Source organism: Micromys minutus (assembly GCF_963924665.1).
Source record: "Micromys minutus genome assembly, chromosome: 3".
Classification (NCBI taxonomy): Eukaryota; Metazoa; Chordata; class Mammalia; order Rodentia; family Muridae; genus Micromys; species Micromys minutus.
Genome location: NC_137972.1, coordinates 22,909,164 through 22,929,590, shown reverse-complemented (window position 1 = coordinate 22,929,590; position 20,427 = coordinate 22,909,164). Strand labels below are relative to the sequence as shown.

The following is a 20,427-nucleotide window of genomic DNA, read 5'->3' as shown; positions in this document are numbered from 1 at the left end:
ACTCTAAACTAATTGAGAAAGTGTCCTTATAGTAGGATAGACTATCCTTTGGGTATATGCCTAAGAGTGGTATAGGTGGATCTTGAGGTATATCAATTCCCAATTTTTTGTGGACCCATAATAATTATTTCTATAATTGCTGTACAAATTTGAACTTCTTTCATCCATGTAGAAATGTCCCCATTGCTCCATCTTCTCACCATCATGAGCTGTCACTTGTACATTTAATCTTAGCTGTCCTGACATGTCTTAGATGGATTCTCAAAGTAGTTTTGATTTGCATTTTTCTAATGGTTAAGAAGGTTAAATATTATTTTAAGTGTTTTTTGGTTTTTTGATATTCGTCTGTCAAGAATTCTCTATTTAGATATGTATCTCATTTTTTAAAAATGTAGATTGTGTGTTTTCTTGCTGCCTCGTATCATCAGGTCTGCATATATTTTGGACAGTTCATTCTTTGTCAGACTAAGAGTTGGTATAAATCAGTTCTCATTATGTAAACTGACATTTTGATCTTTTGAAGTTGTCCGTTGCCTTGCAGAACCATTTTGTTTCATGAGATCTCATTTACTAATTGTTGATCTTAGTACCTACACTATCAATGCTCTATCTAGGAAATTGTTTTCTGTGCTAATATGTGAAAGGCTGTTTCCTAATTTTCCTTCCATCAAGTTCAGTGTGTCTGGTTTAATGACTATTAATTGTACGGGGTGATATATATGGATCTATTCACCATTTTTAACATAAAGACATCCAGATTAAATGGCACCATTTTTGAAGATGCTTCTTTTGCTTTTGACTTTGTATTTCTGGCTTCCTTATTAAAAATTAGTTGTTCACAGGTGTGTGAATTTATTTCTGGATCTTCACTTCTTTTCCATTGTGAAACATGTGTGATTTCATGAAAATAGTTTGTGGGTTTAATTACTATAGAACTATGCTGCAATTTAAAATTAAGGATGGTGATAGTTCTTGATTTATTATGTTAATTCTACAGATTCATGACTATGGGAGATCATTCCTTTTTTAAATAGCTTCTTATATTTCTTTATTCAAAGACTTAAAGTTTTATGATAAAAATTTATGGCTTTATTTCTTGGTTAACAAAACATATTTTATATTTTTGTGCCTATCGTGAACTGTGTTGTTTTCTTGATTTTTTTCCTCAATCTATTTCTCTTTTTTATATAGGAAGGCTGATAATTCTTTTGAGTTAATCTTGTGGCCCTCTACATGCCTGAAAGTGTTTTATATGTCATAGGAGTTCCCTGATTTAGGTTGCTTATATATGTAATAATATCTTCTGCAAATAATAATATTTTGAATTTTTGTTTTCTATTTTATATCCCTTGTTCTCCTGCAGGTATCATTTTAACTAAACAATTTTATTCTTAAAAAAAACAAACATAAATATACAAATTTTAAAAGATTTATTACATAAAACTATATGAATATATTTTAACAATTTTATTTTATAAAACAAAGATAAATGTACAGATTTAAGCATTCTTGCATAAAATTATGCAACACATTTTTGTCAGTACTTGTTTCTTTTTTTTAAAGGTTTGATAATGTGATAAAGATCTTACCAGTAACAATGAGCATAAAGTACATGTAAAACAAGATGCAACCTGGAAATTGTCAAAGTTTTCTTGGTGTGTAAAGATTTTTTTTTTTACAATAAGCAGACAGTACATGTAATACAGGGTACAACCCGGAATTTGTCAATGTGTTCTTGGTGGATAAGGATTGAGCATGACTCTTTCTTTGCTTTGTTTTGTTTTCTTTTTTTCTTGGACTTCATACAGTCTGTGAGTTGTTTCTGGGGCAGTGCGAGCCTCTGGGGTTAGCATCCCACTATCAGTGACTGCATATTTTTATCAGTACTTGATTTTTTAAAGGTTTGATAGTATCCATTAAAATATCACTAGTTTAAATGAGCATAAAGTACATGTAAAGCAAAACATAACATGGAAAGAACAAAAGTATTCTGGAAGTATAAATATTAAAAATAATGATTTTTAAGTACCAAGAATTGCCACAAAGCTACATTATTAGCTCTTGAATTTTTAATGATTTAATGTCTAGGTATAACACACACTAGGAGGGTGATATACATTTATTTTTATTTTTCTTATACAAAAGCCTAAGGCTTCCAATTTTTTTGCCTTTCTTTTTTTTTCTTTACTTTTTTTTTCATTTTTGAGCTTCATGTAGTCTGTGAGTTGTTTCTTGGTGATTCAGAACTTTCTGGAGCCAGTATGCAATTTTTTGTGACTGCATTTTATGTCTCTTTATTTGTGACTAGGATACCTCACTCAGGATAATATTTTCTAGATCCATCCATTTGCTTAGGAATTTCATAAAGTCATTGTTTCTAATAGCTGAGTAGTACTCTATTGTGTATATGTATCACAATTTCTGTATCCATTCATCTACTAAAGGACATCTGGGAACATTCCAGCTTCTTGATACTAAAATTAAAGCAGCTATGAACATGGTGGAGCATGGGTCCTTATTATATGTTGGAGAATCTTTGGCATAAATGCCCAGAAGTGTAATAACTGGGTCCATGGGTAGTACTATGACCAATTTTCTGAGGAACAACCAGACTGATTTCCACAGTGGTTTTAGGAGTTTGCAATCCCACATAAAATGGAGAAGTGTTCCTCTTTCTCCACATCCTCACCAGCATCTGCTGTCATCTGAATTTATGATCTTGGCCAATCTGACTGATGTAAGGTGGAATCTCAGGGTTGTTTTGATTTGCATTTCCCTGATGACTAGGGATGTTGAGCATGTCCTTGGGTGCTTCTCAGCCATTTGATATTCCTTATTTGAAAATTCTTTGTTTAGTTCTGTACCTAATTTTTAATAGAATTTTTTGATTCCCTGGAGCCTAATTTCTTCAGTTCTTTGTATATATAGCATTTTAGACCTTTATCAGATGTGGGATTCGTAAAGATCTTTTCCTCATCTGTTGGCTGATTTTGTTTTCTTGACGGTCTCCTTAGCTTTACAAAAATTTTGCAATCTCATGGAGTCCAATTTATTGATTCTTGACCTTAAAGCATTAGCCACTGGTGTTCTGTTCAGAAAGTTTTCCCCGTGCCAATGTGTTCTAAATTTTCCTCACTTTCTCATACAAGAGTTTCCATTCATCTGGTTTTATGTGAAGATCTTTGGTCCACTTGCACTTGAGCTTTGTACAAAAAGATAAGAAAGGATCAATGTTCATTCTTCTCCATGCTGAATGGCAGTTGAACCAACACCATTGGTTGAAGAGGCTGTCCATTTTCCATTGAATGTTTTCACCTCCTCTTTTAAAGATTATGTGACCATATGTGTGAGAGTTCATTTCTAAATCTTCTATTCTGCTCCAATGATCTACATGCCTATCTCTGTACCAGTACCATACATTTTTCAATGCAATTGCTTTGTAATATAGCTTGAGGTAAAGGATGGTACTTCCTGTAGAAGTTATCTTGTGGTTGATAATGGATTTCACTCTTCTGGGTTTTTTTGTTATTCCAGATGAATTTGCAAGTTGCTCTTTCCAACTCTATGAAGAATTGAGTAGGAATTTTGATGGGGATTGCAATGAATCGATAGATTGCTTTTGATAAAATGGCCCTTTTTTACAATGTTGATCCTTCCAATCTATGAACATGGGAAATCTTTCCATTTTCTGAAACCTTCTTCAATTTTCTTCTTCAGAGACTTGAAGTTCTTGTCATACAGATCATTCACTTACTTAGTTAGGGTCACACCAAGGTATTTCATATTATTTGTGACTGTTGTGAAGAGTATCTTTTACAAAATTTCTTTCGCAGCATATTTGTCCTTTGAGTAGAGGAAGGCTACTGATTTATTTGAGTTAATTTTATATCGAGCCACTTTGCTGAAGTTGTTAATCAGCAGTAAAAGTTCTCTGGTGAAATTTTTGAGGTCACTTAAATATATAATCATGTCATTGGCAAATAGTGATATTTTGATTTCTTCCTTTGTAATTTATATCCCTATTACTTCCTTTTGCTGTCCAATTGCTCTGTCCAGAACTTGCAGTACTATATTGAATAGGTAGTGGGAGAGTAGGCTACCTAGTCTATTCCCTCATTTTAGTGGGATTGCTTAAAGGTTTTTTAGTTTGACATTAGCTATTGGTTTGTTGTGAATTGCTTATATTATGTTTAGATATGGGCCTTGGATTTCTGCCCTTTACAAGATTTTTAACATAAAGGGGTGTTGAATTTTTTCAAATGCTTCCTCGGCATCTAGTGAGTTGATCATGTGGTTTTTTTTCCTTTGAGTTTGATTATATGGTGAATTATGTTGGTGAAATTGTGTATATTGAACCATCTCTGAATCCCAGAGATGAAGCCTTGATCACGCTGAAAGATTGTTTTGATGTGTTTGTGGATTCAGTTTTCAAGAATATTAATGAGTAATTTTGCATCAATGTTCATGAGACAAATTGGACTGAAATCCTCTCTCTTTGCAGGTCTTTATTTATGAACAACTTTATTTTAAAAAACAAAGATAAGTGTACAAATTTTAAGCATTATTGCATAAAAGAATACAAATACATTTTTGTCAGTGCTTAGTTTTTTTTAAGTTTTATAGTGTGAATTAAGATCTTGCTAGTAACAATGAGCATAGAGTACATGTAAACAGGATGTAACCTGAAATTAGTCAATGTTTTCTTGGTGTGTAAGGATTAAGCATAATGGTTTTTTCATCTTTTTTTTTTTTTTTGATTGAACTTAATATAGTCTGAAACCTGCTTCTGGGGTATTCAGAGCTTTCTGGGGTTAGTATTCAATTATCAATGACTGCATATTATGTCTGTTCTTTTGTGACTGGGTTATCTTACTCAGGATGATATTCTCTAGATGCATCCATTTTCTTAAGAATTTATAAAGTCATCGTTTCTGATAGCTGAGTAGTACTCCATTGTGTAAATATACCATAATTTTTGTGTCCATTCATCTACTGAAGGACATATGGGTTCTTTCCAGATTCTGGGTATTATAAATAGGGCTAATATGAATATTGTGGTACACATGTCTTTAATGTATGATGTAGCTTCTCTGGGGTATATGCCTAGAAGTGGAATAACTGGTATTGTGTCCAATTTTCTGAGGAATTGCCAGAAGATTTCCAGAGTGGTTATACCAGTTTACAACCCCACCAACAATGGAAAAGTGTTCCACTTTCTCCACCTCCTCATCAGTATCTGCTGTCATCTGAATTTTTGATCTTGGCCAATCTGACTGATGTAAGATGGAATCTCAGGGTTGTTTGATTTGCATTTCTCTGATGGCTAATAATGTCGAGCACTTCCATAGATGCTTCTCAGCGATTCAATATTCTTAAATTGAGAACACGTGTTTCAGCTCTGTACCCCATTTTTAATAGGGTTGATTGGTTCTCTGGTGTCTAGCTTCTTGAGTTCTTTGCATACCTTGGATATTAGGCCTTTATCTGATGTGGGCTTTGTAAAGATGTTTTCCCACTAAGTTGGTTGCCATTTTGTTTTCTTGACAGTGTACTTAGCCTTTCAGAACCTTTGCAATATCATTAAGTCCCATTTGTCAATCTTTGACTTTAGAGCATGAGCCATTGTTGTTCTCTTCATGAAATTTTCTACTGTGCCTATGTGTTCTAAGGTTTTCCCTACTTTCTCTTTTAATAGTTTCAGTGTACCTGGTTTCATGTGGAGATCGTTTATCCACTTGCACTTGAGCTTTGTATATCTCCTTGTAGGTCTTTGTGTAGTTTAGGAATGAGAGTTACTGCGGCTTTCAACAATGAGTTGAGTAGTGGTTCATCTGGCTCCCTTTTGTGGAAATTTTCGAGCATATTGTTATTAGCTCTTCAGTGAATATCTGATAAAATTCTGCAGGGAACCCAAATAGTCCTGGATTATTTTTTTTGGGGGGGGGAGGCTTTTGATGGCTGCTACTATTTCTCTATGTGTTGTTGGATTGCTTAGATAGTTTGTCTGATCATCACTTAACTTTAGTATCTGGTATCTGTCTAGAAATTTGTCCATTTCTTCCAGGTTTACAGTTTCGTTGAGAATAGGCTTTTGTAGTAGGATCTGATAAATTCTTGAATTTCCTCAGTTTCTCTCATTATGTCTCCCCTTTCATTTTTGATTTTGTTAATTTTGATACTCTCTCTGTGCCCTCTAGTTAGTCTTGCTAAGAGTTTGTCCATTTAGTAGATTTTCTCAAAGCTTCTGGTTTGGTTTATTCTTTGTATGATTATTTTTCTCTACTGGCCATTTCTGCCATGTTTTTGATTATTTCCAGCCAACTATTGCTCTTTGATGTATCTGCTTCTTTTTGTTCTAGAGCTTTCAGGTGTGCTGTCAAGCTGCTAGTGTATGCTTTCTCCAATTTCTTTTTATAAGTACTCAGAGCTATGAGATTTTTTTTTCAGTACTGCTTTCATTGTATCCCATTTGTTTTGTATTTGCACTTTGATTTTCATTAAATTCTGAAAAGTCTTTAATTTCTTTCTTTATTTCTTCCTTGACTAGCCTATTGTTGGGTAGAGCATTGTTCAGCTTCCATGTGTATGTGGGCTTTTTGTTGTCGTTTTTATGATTAAATTCCTGCCTTAGTCCATGGTGATCTGATAGGATGCATGAGAATATTTCAATCTTCTTATATGTGTTGAGTCTTGTTTTGTGACTTTACATTTACTATTTGAAAAGTTACAGTGAGGAGCTGAGAAGAAGGTATATTATATTTTTTTAGGATGAAATGATCTCAGATGCCTGTTGTTTCCAATTGGTTCATAACCTCTGCTAATGTCGCTGTGTCTCTGTTCAGTGTCTGATTCCATGATCGGTCTATTGAAGAAAGTGGGATTTTGAAGTCTCCCAATATTATTGTGTATGGTGCAATATATTTTTGAGCTTTTTAGGGTTTCTTTTATGAATTTGGATGCTCTTGTATTTGGAGCATAGATGTTTAGTATTGAGAGTTCATCTTGATAGAATTTTTTCCTTTAATGTGTAAAAATTGTCCTTCCTTATCTTTTTGATAAAATTTTGTTAAAGTCTATTTTATTCAATATAAGAATTGCTATTTCAGGTTTTCTTATTGCTATTTACTTGGAAGCTTTTTCCAGCCTTTTACTCTGAGGTGGTGTCTGCCTTTGTCTCTGAGATCAGTTTCCTGAATGCAGCAAAATATTGAATCCTACTTACATATTCAATCTGAGAATCTATTTCTTCTTGGGGGAACTGAGTCCATTGATGTTAAAATATATTAAGGAATAGTGATTCTTGTTTCCTGTTATCTGTGTTTCTTGAGGTATAATTACGTTTGTGTCTTTCTTTTTTCAGTTATCTTGCATAGTTATTTTCTTGGTTTCCCTAGAGTATAGATTCCCTCTCTGTGTGATAATAGATGGGGTTTCCATTATTATCTGTGTAGAGCTGGATTTGTGGTCAGATATTGTATATAATTAGATTTGTTCTGCACTATCTTGGTCCCCCATCTATGGTTATTGGGTTTTTTGGTGGATATAGTAACCTGGACTGGCATTTCTGTTCTCTTAGAGTCTCTATGATGTCTATCCAGGATCTTCAAGCTTTCCTAGTCTCTGTTGAGAAGTCAGGTGTAGTTCTTTTTGGTGTGCCTTTATATATTACTTGTCCTTTTAAATTTTTCTACTTTCCTCTTGCCATCTTGTTATCTGTGATTATAGGTTATCTTCTTGTCACTGACTGGCACCTATCTCTCCTGTAGATCTTATGACTTGGCCATTTCTCTAGTCCTAAAAGGGCACCTTTCAAGAGAGCACCTCAAGGTCTGTGCTCTGAGAACTCCTGGTGATATTTCCCTGGATTGTGTCCCAGGCTCTCTGCTGGTCCAGGTGTAATATCACCTGTGCAGCTAATCTGGGGACACAGGCTTTGCCTGGCAGATCCAGAGTCCTGATGACAGAGACCCAGCCCTCACTGTGGGCTGAAAAGGCTCCTTCAGGTTTCTATTTGCTATAAAGCACATTTGGTTTATATCATCTCTTATCTCCAGTATTTGTTGAGATTTTGTCTCAGTGTGTCTGTATTTGTGTGTGTGTCTGTGTGTGTGTGTGTGTGTGTGTGTGTGTGTGTGTGTGTGTGTGATATAGGTCTGCTGCTCTCATGGATAAGCTATATGATAAATGTTTGATATGCAGAACAATAATGAAAGCCACAGAATCATACAGTTAGAGAAAGAGGGGAGAGATAAAGTAACCAGGTTTATTTGCATCTCTGTTACTTATAGTGCAAGTTCTGAATGTTTTTTCTCAGCTCCATCCATTCTTACAAAAGTGCCAACTTGGAACATGCACCAATGAGAAGAATGTTGTGAACAAGGAGGTTTCTGCCACCAAGCTTGACATCCTTAATTACCAGTCTCAGCGACGCCTCACCAGCGCTCAAGTGAAAGTTGGCGAGTTTATCTTTGAATCTCACAGTGTTCAGCATTTTTTCCTAAATGACAAACTTCTAACATGGGGTGAACACCACAATAAGGTGAGTATCTTTGAGGGTGGGCACATAAGCTGTTCTAAATGTGGAATTCCTCAAAGATCAGGGTTGCCAGAAGTCATCACCTTTTGGCCTAAGAAGAACAAACTGATTTAATTGCCAATAGTTATCTGATTCTGTGCCCACAATAGTAAGAAAGAATTAATGTTTAGAGGCTATATGCTTTTAACCTTCATCACTGGGTTCCAGTTCAGTACCTGACTGTTTGTGTGGAACCCCAGCAAGTTATCTTGTTCCTCTCTATTTCTATTAGAGTTATGTCTATGACTCACTCTGTCAAATCATTCTCTGATTGATCATCTTATCTGCGCCTCAATTAGAAGTTACTTTCTAGCAAGGTGAGTTTCCTTCTACAAACTAATTTTACCTTTCTTTTTTAGGATTAAGGATGTGCTAAAAGCTAACCCATACCAGAACTAAAAAAGTATTTTAGAATAAATAACAGAATCCCAGGGTACATAAAGTGATTAAATACCCTGGACAGATATTTCTAAATTTAAAATTTAAAGCTATATTCACATCTATCCCCTTAATTTGGAACTGTTCACCCTAAATACCTCACTGAGAGGATTAAAATAGTAATAGTAATAGTAATGGGAAACATTTTGGTCTTCAAGGGATCCAGTACATTTTCTCCAGTGGAAGACACTGGGCATATCAAAAACAACAATGCAGGTCTCATGTCCAGGAGTAATTTGCCAGAAAAATATTTATATGAATACTTTATGTGGTCACAGTTTGGTGGTTTTGTTTTGATTTGTTTTTCTTTTTGTGCTGTTGTATTTGTTTTTCTATGTTTCTAGTGACTGTTATTTTATTGGGATTGTAGGTTGTTCTTTGAGAAAAAACATAAATTTGGGTGGACTAGGAAGACCAAAAGAATCGAGACACAATTAGGGGAAGGGAAGTATATGATCAACCTATATTTAAAGTTTCAAAATCATTTTAACTATAACAAAATATTAGTTTGAAATATAATAAAAATAAGAGCTGAATAACATAATGAAACAAGAGTTTGAAAGGGAGAGAGAGGAGAGAGAGAGAGAGAAGAAAGAGAGAGAAAAGGAAGAGAGACACGTGCACTTTGGCTTTTCACTCTCTAAAAACATGGAAATTCTTGATAATTACAGTACAGAAAGGTACTGCTGCAATCTACCATCTCACTGCTGATACTGACTGTCATGTACTGACTCTCTTCTCTCCCATGCCTTTTATACAGTCTCCTACTGCTGTCTGCAGTCAGAGTTGTCAACTTGGATTTAGGAAAACACCTGTTCGAGGGAGACCATCCTGTTGTTTTGATTGTCTCCCATGTCCACATGGAGAGATTGCAAATGAAACAGGTAGAAATTTTTGGAAGTGATTCTAAATACAAAAAAAAATCTATAAGTGGCTCTGAATGTGGAAATTTCAAGAAATATTTCTGAGTCACAGTTACAGTAATATAGCTAACACCTATTCATTTAAAACAACTTCTTGCTGGATGAAGGTGGCAAAAATTTTAATCCTAGCACTCAGTGGGTGGATCTCTGTAATCAAGTTCAGCCTGGTCCTCAGAATGAGTTACAGTACAGTTAGGGCTACACAGAAAAATCCTGTCTAGAAAAACAAAGCAAAAAACAAATAAAAATCTTTATTTCAACCCAGGCTGGCTGTTCACCTTTCAGAGTGCAGGATTACAGGTGTGCAGTATGGTGTCTTGCTGTAATCATATTTCTAAATAAAGACAGGTCCCAGACAAGTGTCTTTGAGAGGGAATGAAGTCTCAGCTTAGTGAATTAGACTTCCCATTTCACTGCATATGCCTTAAATTTTCAAAGGTCTACCTCTACCTGTTTCTTTATTACAAAAGACATTATGTGAAGAAGATTACCAAATCTTTCTGTAAAACAATAGTAAACTCCAGTACCTTAAATATATTTGATGTATATTTGTTGAAAATAAAGTGCAAAATTGTTTTTCTTTAATAAATTTCTAATTAAGTTCAATAAATGAAATTAAGGAAGTCACCAAAGTGAGCATTTTTTATCCCCCCAAAAAACTTTCACCTAAAATGTATTGTCTTCAGCATTATTTTATTTTAATTGCCACTTTATTTTTTAAAGAGGGATACATATAATGGTTTTAAAGGCATTTTGGTATAACATTATATAAATATATTTTTAGTACTTAATTCTTTTAGAAGTTTGATAGCATGCATTGAAATCCCACTAGTTACCATAAGCATGAAATATATGTAGGACAGAATGTAACATGGAAACAGATTTCTTGCTGAGTATAGATTAAGAATAATTATCTGTGAATATAAAAAATTACCACTAGGCTATTATCTTAGCTCTTGAACTATTAATGATTTAAGATCCATGTGTACCACACACTGAGAGGGTACTATACACTTATTTTTTTCCAAAGAAGGACTGAGGGTTTCTTTTCTTCTTCTTCTTCTTCTTCTTCTTCTTCTTCTTCTTCTTCTTCTTCTTCTTCTTCTTCTTCTTCTTCTTCTTCTTCTTCTTCTTCTTCTTCTTCTTTTTTAGCTTCATATATCCTGTGAGTTGTTTCTGGGGAGTTCAGAGCTTTCTTTGGTTAGAATCCAATTATCAGTGACTAAATATTATGTCTGTTCTTTTGTGACTGGTTTACCTCACTCAGGATGATATTCTCTAGATAGACCCATTTTCTTAGGAATTTCATAAAGTCATTTCTGATAGCTGAGTAGTTCTCCATTGTATAAATATACCACAATTTTTGTATGTATTTATCTAGTGAAGGATGTCTGGGTTTGTTCCAGCTTCTGGCTGTTATAAATAGGGATTCTTTGAACATTATGGTTAATGTTTCTTTATTGTATGTTGCAGCATCTCTGGGGTATATGCCTAGAAGTGGAATAAATAGGTCTTCAGGTAGTATTATGTCCAATTTTCTGAGAAAACGCCAGTATGATTTCCATAATGGTTGTACCAGTTTACAACTCCAACAAGAGTGGAGGAGTGTTCCACTTTCTCCACATCCTTGCCAGCATCTGCTGTCTTCAAGTTTTTGATCTTAGCCATTCTGACTGGTGTAAGGTGGAATCTCAAGTTTGTTTTGATTTGCATTTCCCCAATGACTAAGAATGCCTAGCACTAGCTTAAATGCTTCTCAGCCATTCAATATTCCTCAAATGAGAACTTTTTGTTTAGCTCTGTACCCAAATATTAAATAGGATTGTTTGATTCTATGATGTCTAACATCTTGAGTTCTTTGTATAACTTGAATGTTAGGTATCTATAAGATATGGGGTTAGTAAAGATCTTTTCCCAATCTGATGGCTGCCTTTCTGTTTTCTTTAAAGAGTCCTTAGCCTTACAGAAACGTTAAAATCTCATTAAGTCCCATTTCTCAGCTTAGAGCACAAGCCATTTGTGTTCTGTTCAGGATATTTTACCCTGTGCCTAACTGTTCTAAGTCTCTCTTCTAATAGTTTCAATGTACCTGGTTTAATGTGGAGATCTATGATCCACTTGCACTTGAGCTTTGTACAAGGAGATAAGAAAGGTTGTATTTTCATGCCTCTGCATGCTAAGTGCCAGGTCAACACCGTTTGTTAAAGAAGCTCTCCTTTTTTCATTGAATGTTTATAGCTCCTTTGTCAGAAATCAAGTGGCAATATGTGAGAGGGTTCATTTCTGGATCTTTTATTCTATTCCTTTGATCCACAAGCCTAATTCTGTACCACTACCATGCAGTTTTTAACACAATTTGCTTGTAATATAGCTTGAGGTCAGGAATGGTGATTCCCACAGATGTTTTCTTATTGTTGAGGATGGATTTCGATATTCTACGTTTTTTGTTATTCCAGATGAAATTGTACATTGCTCTTTCCAACACTATATAGATTTGGGTTGAAGTTTTGATGGGGATTGCATTGAATCTGTAGATTGCTTTTGGTAAGATGGCCAATTTACAATGTTGATCCTTCCAATCCATGAGCATAGGAGATTTTTCAATCTTCTGAGATCTTCCTTGATTTCCTTCATCAGAGATTTGAAGTTCTTATCATACAGGTCCTTCACTTGCTTAGTTAGTGTCACACCCAGGTATTTCATGTTGTTTGTGAATATTATAAAGGGTTTCTTTTCCCCAATTTCTTTCTGCATATATTGGTCCTTGAGTAGAGTAAGGGTACTGATTTATTTGAGTTAATTTTATATCCAGCCACTTTGCTGAACTTGTTCATCGGCTGTAGGAGTTCTCTGGTGGAATTTGTGGGGTCACTTAAGTACACTATCACGTCATCTGCAAATAGTGATGTTTTTACTTCTTCCTTTCCAATTTATAACCCTTTGATTTCCTTTTGCTGTCTGATTGCTCTCACCAGGATTTCCAGAACTATGTTGAATAGGTAGGGGAAGAGTGTGTAGCTGTGTCTAGTCCCTGATTTTAGTAAGATTGCTTCAAGTTTCTCACCATTAAGTTTGATGTTGGTTAATGGTTTGCTGTATATTGTTTTTATTATGTTTAGGTATGGGTCTTGGACTCCTGTTCTTTCCAAGACTTTTAACAAAAAAGGGTGTTGAATTTTGTCAAATGCTTTCTCAGCATCTAGTGAGATGAACACGTGGTATTTCTCTTTGAGTTTGTTTATATGGTAGATTACTTTGATGGATTCCTGTATATTAAATAATTCCTGCATCCCAAGGATGAAGCCTACTTAATCATGGTGAATGATCCTTTTGAAGTGATCTTGGATTCGATTTGAAAAGATTTTATTGAATATTTTAGCATCAATGTTCATAAGGGAGATTGGTCTGATGTTCTCTTTCCATGTAGGGTCTTTGGTGGTTTAGGAACAAGGGTTATTGTGGCCTCGAAAAATGAGTTAGGTAGTGTTCCATCTGATGCTATTTTGTGGAATAGTTGGAAGGTATTAATATTACGTGGTCAATAAATGTCTGATATAACTCTGCATTGAACCCTTCTGGACCTGGGCTTTTTTTTTTTTTTTTTTTTTTTTTTTGGAACGCTTTTGATGACTGCATCTATTTCTGTAGGTCTTATGGAAATATTTAGATGGTTTACCTGATGCTGTTTAATTTTAGTATCTGGTATCTGTCTAAGAATTCATCCATTTCCTCCATATTTTCCAGGTCTGTTGAGTATAGGCTTTTGTAGTAGCATCTGATGGTTTCTGAAATATCCTCAGTTTCAGATGTTATATCTCCACTTTCCTTTTTGATTTTGTTAATTTGAATACTCTCTTTTTGCCCTCTAGTTTGTCTGGCTAAGGATTTATCAATAGTGTTAATTTTCTCAAAGAACCAGCTCCTGATTTTGTTGATTCTTTTAATGGTTTTGTTTCTATTTTTTCAATTTCTGCTCTGAGTTTGATTATTTCTTGCCATCTATCCTCTTCAGTTTATCTGCTTCTTTCTGTTCTAGAGTTTTCAACTGTGCTATCAAGTTGCTCGTGTATGATTTCTCCAGTTTCTTTTTGGAAGCATTCAGAGATATGAGATTTTTCTCTTAGCTGCTTTCATTGTATCCCACATGTTTGGGCATGTCGTGCTTCATTTCTATTAAATTGTAGAAAATCCTTAATTTCTTTCTGTTTTTCTTTTTTGACCATGCTCTCGTTTAATAGAGCATTATTCAGTTTCCATGTGTATATGGGCTTTTTGTTGTATTTGTTGTTACTAAAGATCAGCCTTAGTCCATGGTGATCTGCTAGGTTTCATGGGAGTGCTCCAATCTTATATCTATTGAGGTTTGTTGTGTGCCCGATTATATGATCATTTGTGGAGAAGGTGCCATGAGGTACTGAGAAGGTGTATTCTTTTTTTGAAGGTGAAATATTCTGTAGATGTCTATTAATTCCAATTGGTTCTAAACCTCTGTGAGTTTCACTGAGTCCTTGTTCAGTTTCTGCGTCCATTATCTGTCTTTTGTTAAGAGTGTGCTGTTGAGGTCTCCCAGTATTATTGTGTTTGGTCCAATGTATTTTTTGAGCATTAGTAGGATTTCTTTTATGAATATGTTTACTCTTGTATTTGGACCATATATGTTAAGAATTGAGAGTTCTTCCTGATAAATTTTCCCTGTAATGAGTAAAAGGTATAATTTTCTGCTTTTTTGATAACTTTTGGTTGAAAATCAACTTTATTCAATATTAGAATAGGTACTCCAGCTTTTTCTTGGGGCTGTTTGCTTGAAAGGTTTTCCCAACCTTTTACTCCGAGATAGTGTCTGTCTTTGTCTCTGACATGAGTTTCCTGTATGCATCAAAATGCTGGATTCTGTTTTTGTATCCAGTCTTATAGCCCATGTCTTTTTATTGGGGAATTTAGTCCATTTATGTTAACGGATATTAAGGAATAGTGGTTACTGTTTCCTGATATTTTTGCTATTAGTGGTAGAATTAAGTCTGTGTATCTTTCTTCTTTTGGATTTCTTGCTTATTTATATTCCTGTTTTTACTACTATGTAGTTTCCCTCCTTGTAGTAGGTTTTCCACCAATTATTTTAACAACTTTATTTTAAAAAACAAAGGTACATGTACAGATTTTAAGCATTTATGCATAAAATATGTGAATACATTTTTGTCAGCACTTGATTTTTTAAAGGTTTAATAGTATGCATTAAAATCTTACTAGTTACAATAAAGATAAAGTACATGTAAAAGAAGATGTAACCTAGAAATAGTCAAAGTTTTCTTGGTGTATAAAGATTAAGCATAATTGTTTTTCTTTTTCTTTTTCATGAACTTCATAAAGACTGTGAGTTGATTCTGGGGTGTTCAGGGCTTTCTGGGGTTAGTATCCAATTATCAGTGACTGCATATTATGTTTGATTTTTTGACTGGGTTACCTCACTCAGGATGATATTCTCTAGATGCATCCATTTTCTTAAGTATTTCATAAAGTCATTGTTTATGATAGCTGACTAGTACTCCATTGTGTAAATATACCACAATTTTTGTATCCATTAATCTACTGAAGGAAATCAGGGTTCTTTCCATCTTCTGGCTACTATAAATAGGGCTGCTATGAACATTGTGGTGCATGTGTCTTTGTTGTATGTTGGAGCTTCTCTGGGTCATATGCCCAGAAGTGGAATAACTAGTTCTTCAGGTAGGACTATGTCCAATTTTCTTAGAAATTGCCAGACTAATTTCCACAGGGGTTGTACAAGTTTACAACCACACCACAAGTGGAGGAGTGTTCTTGCTTCTCCACATCCTTACCAAAATCTGCTGTTATCTGAATTTTTTATCTTAGCCATTATGGTTTGTGTGAAGTTTAATCTCAGGGTTGTGTTGAGATGACTTATAATTAAAGGCTAAGCTTACATTCACCTATTATTCTTTGTAGTGCTGGATTTGTGATCAGATATTGTGTAATTTAGTTATGTCCTAGAATATCTTGGTCTCTCCATCAAAGGTGACTGAGAGTTTTGCTGGATACAGCTGCCTGGGCTGATGCTTGTCTTCTCTTAGGGTCTGTATGATGTCTGTCCAGGATATTCTAGCTTTCATAATTTCTGTTGAGAAGTCTGGTGTAATTCTGATTTGTCTGCTTTTATGTCTTACATGACCTTTTTCCCTTACTGCATTTAGTATTCTTTCTTCATTTTGCACACTTGGTGTTTTGACTATTATGTGTCAGGAAGAATTTATTTTCTGATCCACTTATTTGGAGCTCTGTATGTTTATTTTATGCTCATGGTCATCTCATACTTAAGGGTATGGAAGTATTCTTTTACAGTTTTGTTGAAGATATTTACTGTGCTCTTAGTTGATATTCTTCACCCTCTTCTATTCCTATTATATTAGATTTGGTCTTCTCATCGTGTTCTGGAACTCCTGGACATTATGGATAGGAGCCTTTTGGATTTTGTATCTTCTTTGACTGTTTTGTCTATGTTTTCAATGTTGCCTTCACTCCTGAGATTCTCTCTTTTACTTCTTCTAGTTTGTTAGAGGTGCTTGCATCTTTGACTCCTGATTTCCTTTTCTGGTTTTCCAGCTCCAGGGTTGTCTCTTTTAGTGTTTTCTTTATTTTTTCTATTTCCATTTTCAATTCCTTCATCTCTTTGGTTCTCTTTTTCTCTAGTTCTTTGATTTCTTTGAGTGTTTTTTCTATTTCGTATTTAAAAGTTTCCAATTCTTTATGGTTGTCCTCCCATTTTTGTTTAAGTGAGTTATTGATGCTCTACTAAAAGATCTCCATTATCATCTTGAGGTATGATTTCAGGTCTGAGTCTTCTTTTTCTGGAGTGTTTGGCATTCTGCTGCTTGCTGTGACAGGAGAGCTATGTTCTGATGTTGCCAGGTTGTCTTGGTTTCCATTGCTTAAGTTCTTTTGCTTTCCTCTTGCAAACTTGTTGTCTGTGATTAATCGTGGTCCTGGTGTGAGTAATTGGTACATGTCTCTCCTGTGTATCTGAGGGCCCAAGATTTTCAGGAGAAAAACTGATACTCTGTTTTGACTTTTGATGGGCAAGAAGTGAGTTCTGTTACCAGTGACTCAGCTCTGTCTTTATGGGCTCAGATGTGGGAGCCCTTATGAGGATTTTCTCGTAGCTCAGCACTGTGCCCACAGGTCCTGAGTACTAACGGTAGAGACCTGGCTCTTTCTCTAGTCCACTACAGACCCTTTCCCAATAGCACAGTTCTTTCTGCACTTTGAGAACTCCCAATTTGCTCTGCTGGGCCAATCTGTCAGACACCTATCTATTCTAGGTGTAAGGGGGTCTTTAGAGTTTAACTTCAAGTACTTCCTTTCTCGGGCAATACCAGGCTCCCACTGACAAGGGCTTGTGATTTACTGTGGGCCTGTGTGTATAGACTTTGGGCTAAGGCTTTCCTTGCAGATCCCAATTCTCTATGCAAGAGTTCCAGCTCCACTGAACCAGAGGGTTACATTTTCTGCATGCTCACCCTAGACCTCTCTGTGCTTTGGCTACTCACAGCACAGTCTCGCCAGACCTGTGTCCCTGATCTCCCCAGTTCCTGGTTGCAAATGGCCTGAGTGTTAGGTCCACACACAATGGCTTTCGGACCAATACCAAGTCCTTATTCCATGGCTCCTGCTCCCCTGATCCAAAGAGAGGGCCTCGTTCTCCAGATGCTTGGCCTAGACCTCTTTGTGCTTTGGCTGCTCGAGAGGCAGTCTCACCAGGCCTGTGTCCTTGGATCTCTGCTGTTCCAGGTGGCAAATATCTTGAGCATTTGGTCTGCACACAAGGGCTTTCAAGGCAGATACCAAATCTCTGTGGCAGAGTTCCTGCTCCCCTGAACAAACTGGAGGGCAGTATTTTCAGTATGCTTAGCCTAGCCCTTTCTGTGCTTTGGCTACACACAGCACAGTCTCATCAGGCCTGTGTCCCTGGATCTCCGCTGTTCCCAGTGGCAAAATCCAGCATTATTTTTAAAACAATTGAAATCACAAAACAAAAAAAAATAGCACAGATTCTAAATATAGATGTAAGTAAATGTTAGGAAGGTTTCTTTTTCTAGGCCGTCCTGTCAGAGGTCTGCTCTGGCAGACTGGTTGTCTCCTGGGGATATCTAAGGGGGAAAGAGAGAAAAGAGTGTCAAAGACTGGCAAGAATTGTTCTTGTGAAATGTTTAGAGCTTTGTGTATATACTATATGTTTATATATACATATACAAACATATATACATATACATACACACACACGCACACACACACACACACACACACACATATATACATTTACCAGTCTTAAGTCTTTGAAGTGATAGCTGGCCTTACTCTCTCAGTTACTCTTGAGGCCAGAGAGTGCAGGCATTTAGCACCTCATAGTAAAACTTCTGAGGATTGAGTAAAGTAGCCTTTGTTCTTATCTCTGAAAGAACCTGGAGGCTAGGACTCTCAGCCTGCTACTGAAATTCTCAACCAAAAAAACACTCTCAAAATTGATTTTAATAATTATTTCTTAGTTCTTTTCCAAAAAGTACATCTCTTCCAAAAATACTCTAGTTTGCATAGTTTTATGCAAAAATGCTTTTAAAAATCTGTACATTTATCTGTGTTGTTTTAATAAAGTTGTTTAAATAAAAAATAATTATTATTATTTCTTAGTTCTTCTCCAAAAAGTACATCTCCTCCAAAAATACTCTTATCAAAAGTTTTTTCTTAATTTCTAAGTTGCTTTTTAATTTCTACATTCCCTTTTAGTTTTTAAGTTTCCCCTTAATTTCTAAGTCCCCTTTTATTTCTAAGTTATTCTACTATGATGTCCTTCTTCCCATCTTGCCCTCTACCCTGCTTTGATGTAATAATGGCATACAACGTATTCTTTACTAGATTTTTGTACCATTTCTAGGGGAATAGATCACTTGGTTTTTACAACCATCTTTTCTTGATTTTTTTAATAAAAGTTCAACCATAAATTCAAATCATAAATTAAATAAGTTTACAATAGGTATTGTTTACATATGTATCCATTGGTACTCAACATTCATTCCCGGGAATAATACTATGGATTCATTGAAATTTAAAATCCCTAATTTTTTGACTAAGTGATTATTGAATTTTGGTATAAATAGTCCCAGTCAATATTTGATCTTCTGTCCTTGCACTTACTCCAAATCATTAGTTCCCTTTTCATTACCTTTGGTTCATTGCTTTACAACCTGTTGGAATGTGCTCTAAGTAATAGATGCCTGCTTTCTATTGCTTATTATTTTGATACTTAAAGACTGACAGAGTTCTCATTACAGTTTTAATATCAGAAAGAAGTTAATAACAGTCCTATTATAAGGAGCTTAATAATTACCAATATAATTTTAGGGATTCTTACAGAATCTTGATTAATAATTAAGAAGTCATGTATTTGTCTATATAGAATCACTACAAGAGACTACATCTTCATTGATCTCCAGACATCTTCCCCAAAATGCTAGTACTTGGTGATAAGTGTGTGTGTTTGTATGTATATGTCTTTGTGTGTGTGTGCAAAATAAGAGGAAATGCACATTAATAGCAGAAATCTTTTCTTACATGTAATTTCTTCAGACTTGAATAGAATACAAATCCATGTTGACTTGACAGTATATGGTAAAACCATCTCAGCAGATTAACTGCTAATTTTTAGCTTGTAGATGTTTCCTGTCACTTTTCATTAAAGCTAAGAGTTCACAAGGATAAGAACATCAAGGATTATGGCATTAAAAAGGCAGAGAGCCATAAAACCCAGAGAAGGGACACCTATGGTGAAGTATAATTTGTCAGACATGACAGGGTACTTGAGCACACAGATTCAGAGAGGCATGCACCATATCAAGCCAGATCAAGTCAGACAAAACCCTAGAATGGATGGGGGACAAAATAATAAATTATCACTCTTAGCTAGAAGGAAGTGATAGTAGATAGCTGCTGGAGGGAATCAGATTGTGTTTGTGTGTTTGTGTGTGTGTGTGTGTGTGTGTGTGTGTGTGTGTGTGTGTGTGTTTATTTGTTTAAAATATGTGGTCCTGATAGGCTGCCCATGTTTTGGTAGATGGCCTATATTGAGATGCATACAGGCAGGATTAAGTGAACTCAGTGAGGAAAAAAAAGTAAACTTAAGAAAAATAATCGTGGGATGGAGAGAGAGGAGTTTTAGGAGGACTGGTGGTAGAATTGATCAAAACGCATCATAGGCATATACAAAATTCTCAAGCAATGAATTATTTCTCAAAAACAAAGGGAACAAAAAGAAAACACTAAAAGCTTACAAATGAAATTTTTCTTAGTTTCTCGTATAATCAAATATAATTTTCACATTGTGTAATTTCCCCTCAACGTCATTTCTAGATTTCTTATTCTCTCATATTGTTTAAGTACAGTAATGTCATGAATATATAATAGATACAGTGTATCTAGATTTTA

The 20,427-nt window shown here is 35.2% G+C and overlaps 1 protein-coding gene across 1 annotated transcript in view; it reads left to right on the top strand.

Moving 5' to 3' along the window:
- The window catches only part of LOC308418643 (vomeronasal type-2 receptor 26-like), a gene marked incomplete at both ends in the record, with an annotated part of 49,811 nt that overhangs the window by 28,323 nt on the left and 1,061 nt on the right, over nucleotides 1-20,427 (top strand). Inside the window, 2 exons of the mRNA XM_080914049.1 lie at nucleotides 8,315-8,539; nucleotides 9,774-9,897. Coding sequence (XP_080770175.1) covers nucleotides 8,315-8,539; nucleotides 9,774-9,897 — 349 coding nt within the window. The remainder of the gene's footprint in view (nucleotides 1-8,314; nucleotides 8,540-9,773; nucleotides 9,898-20,427) is intronic.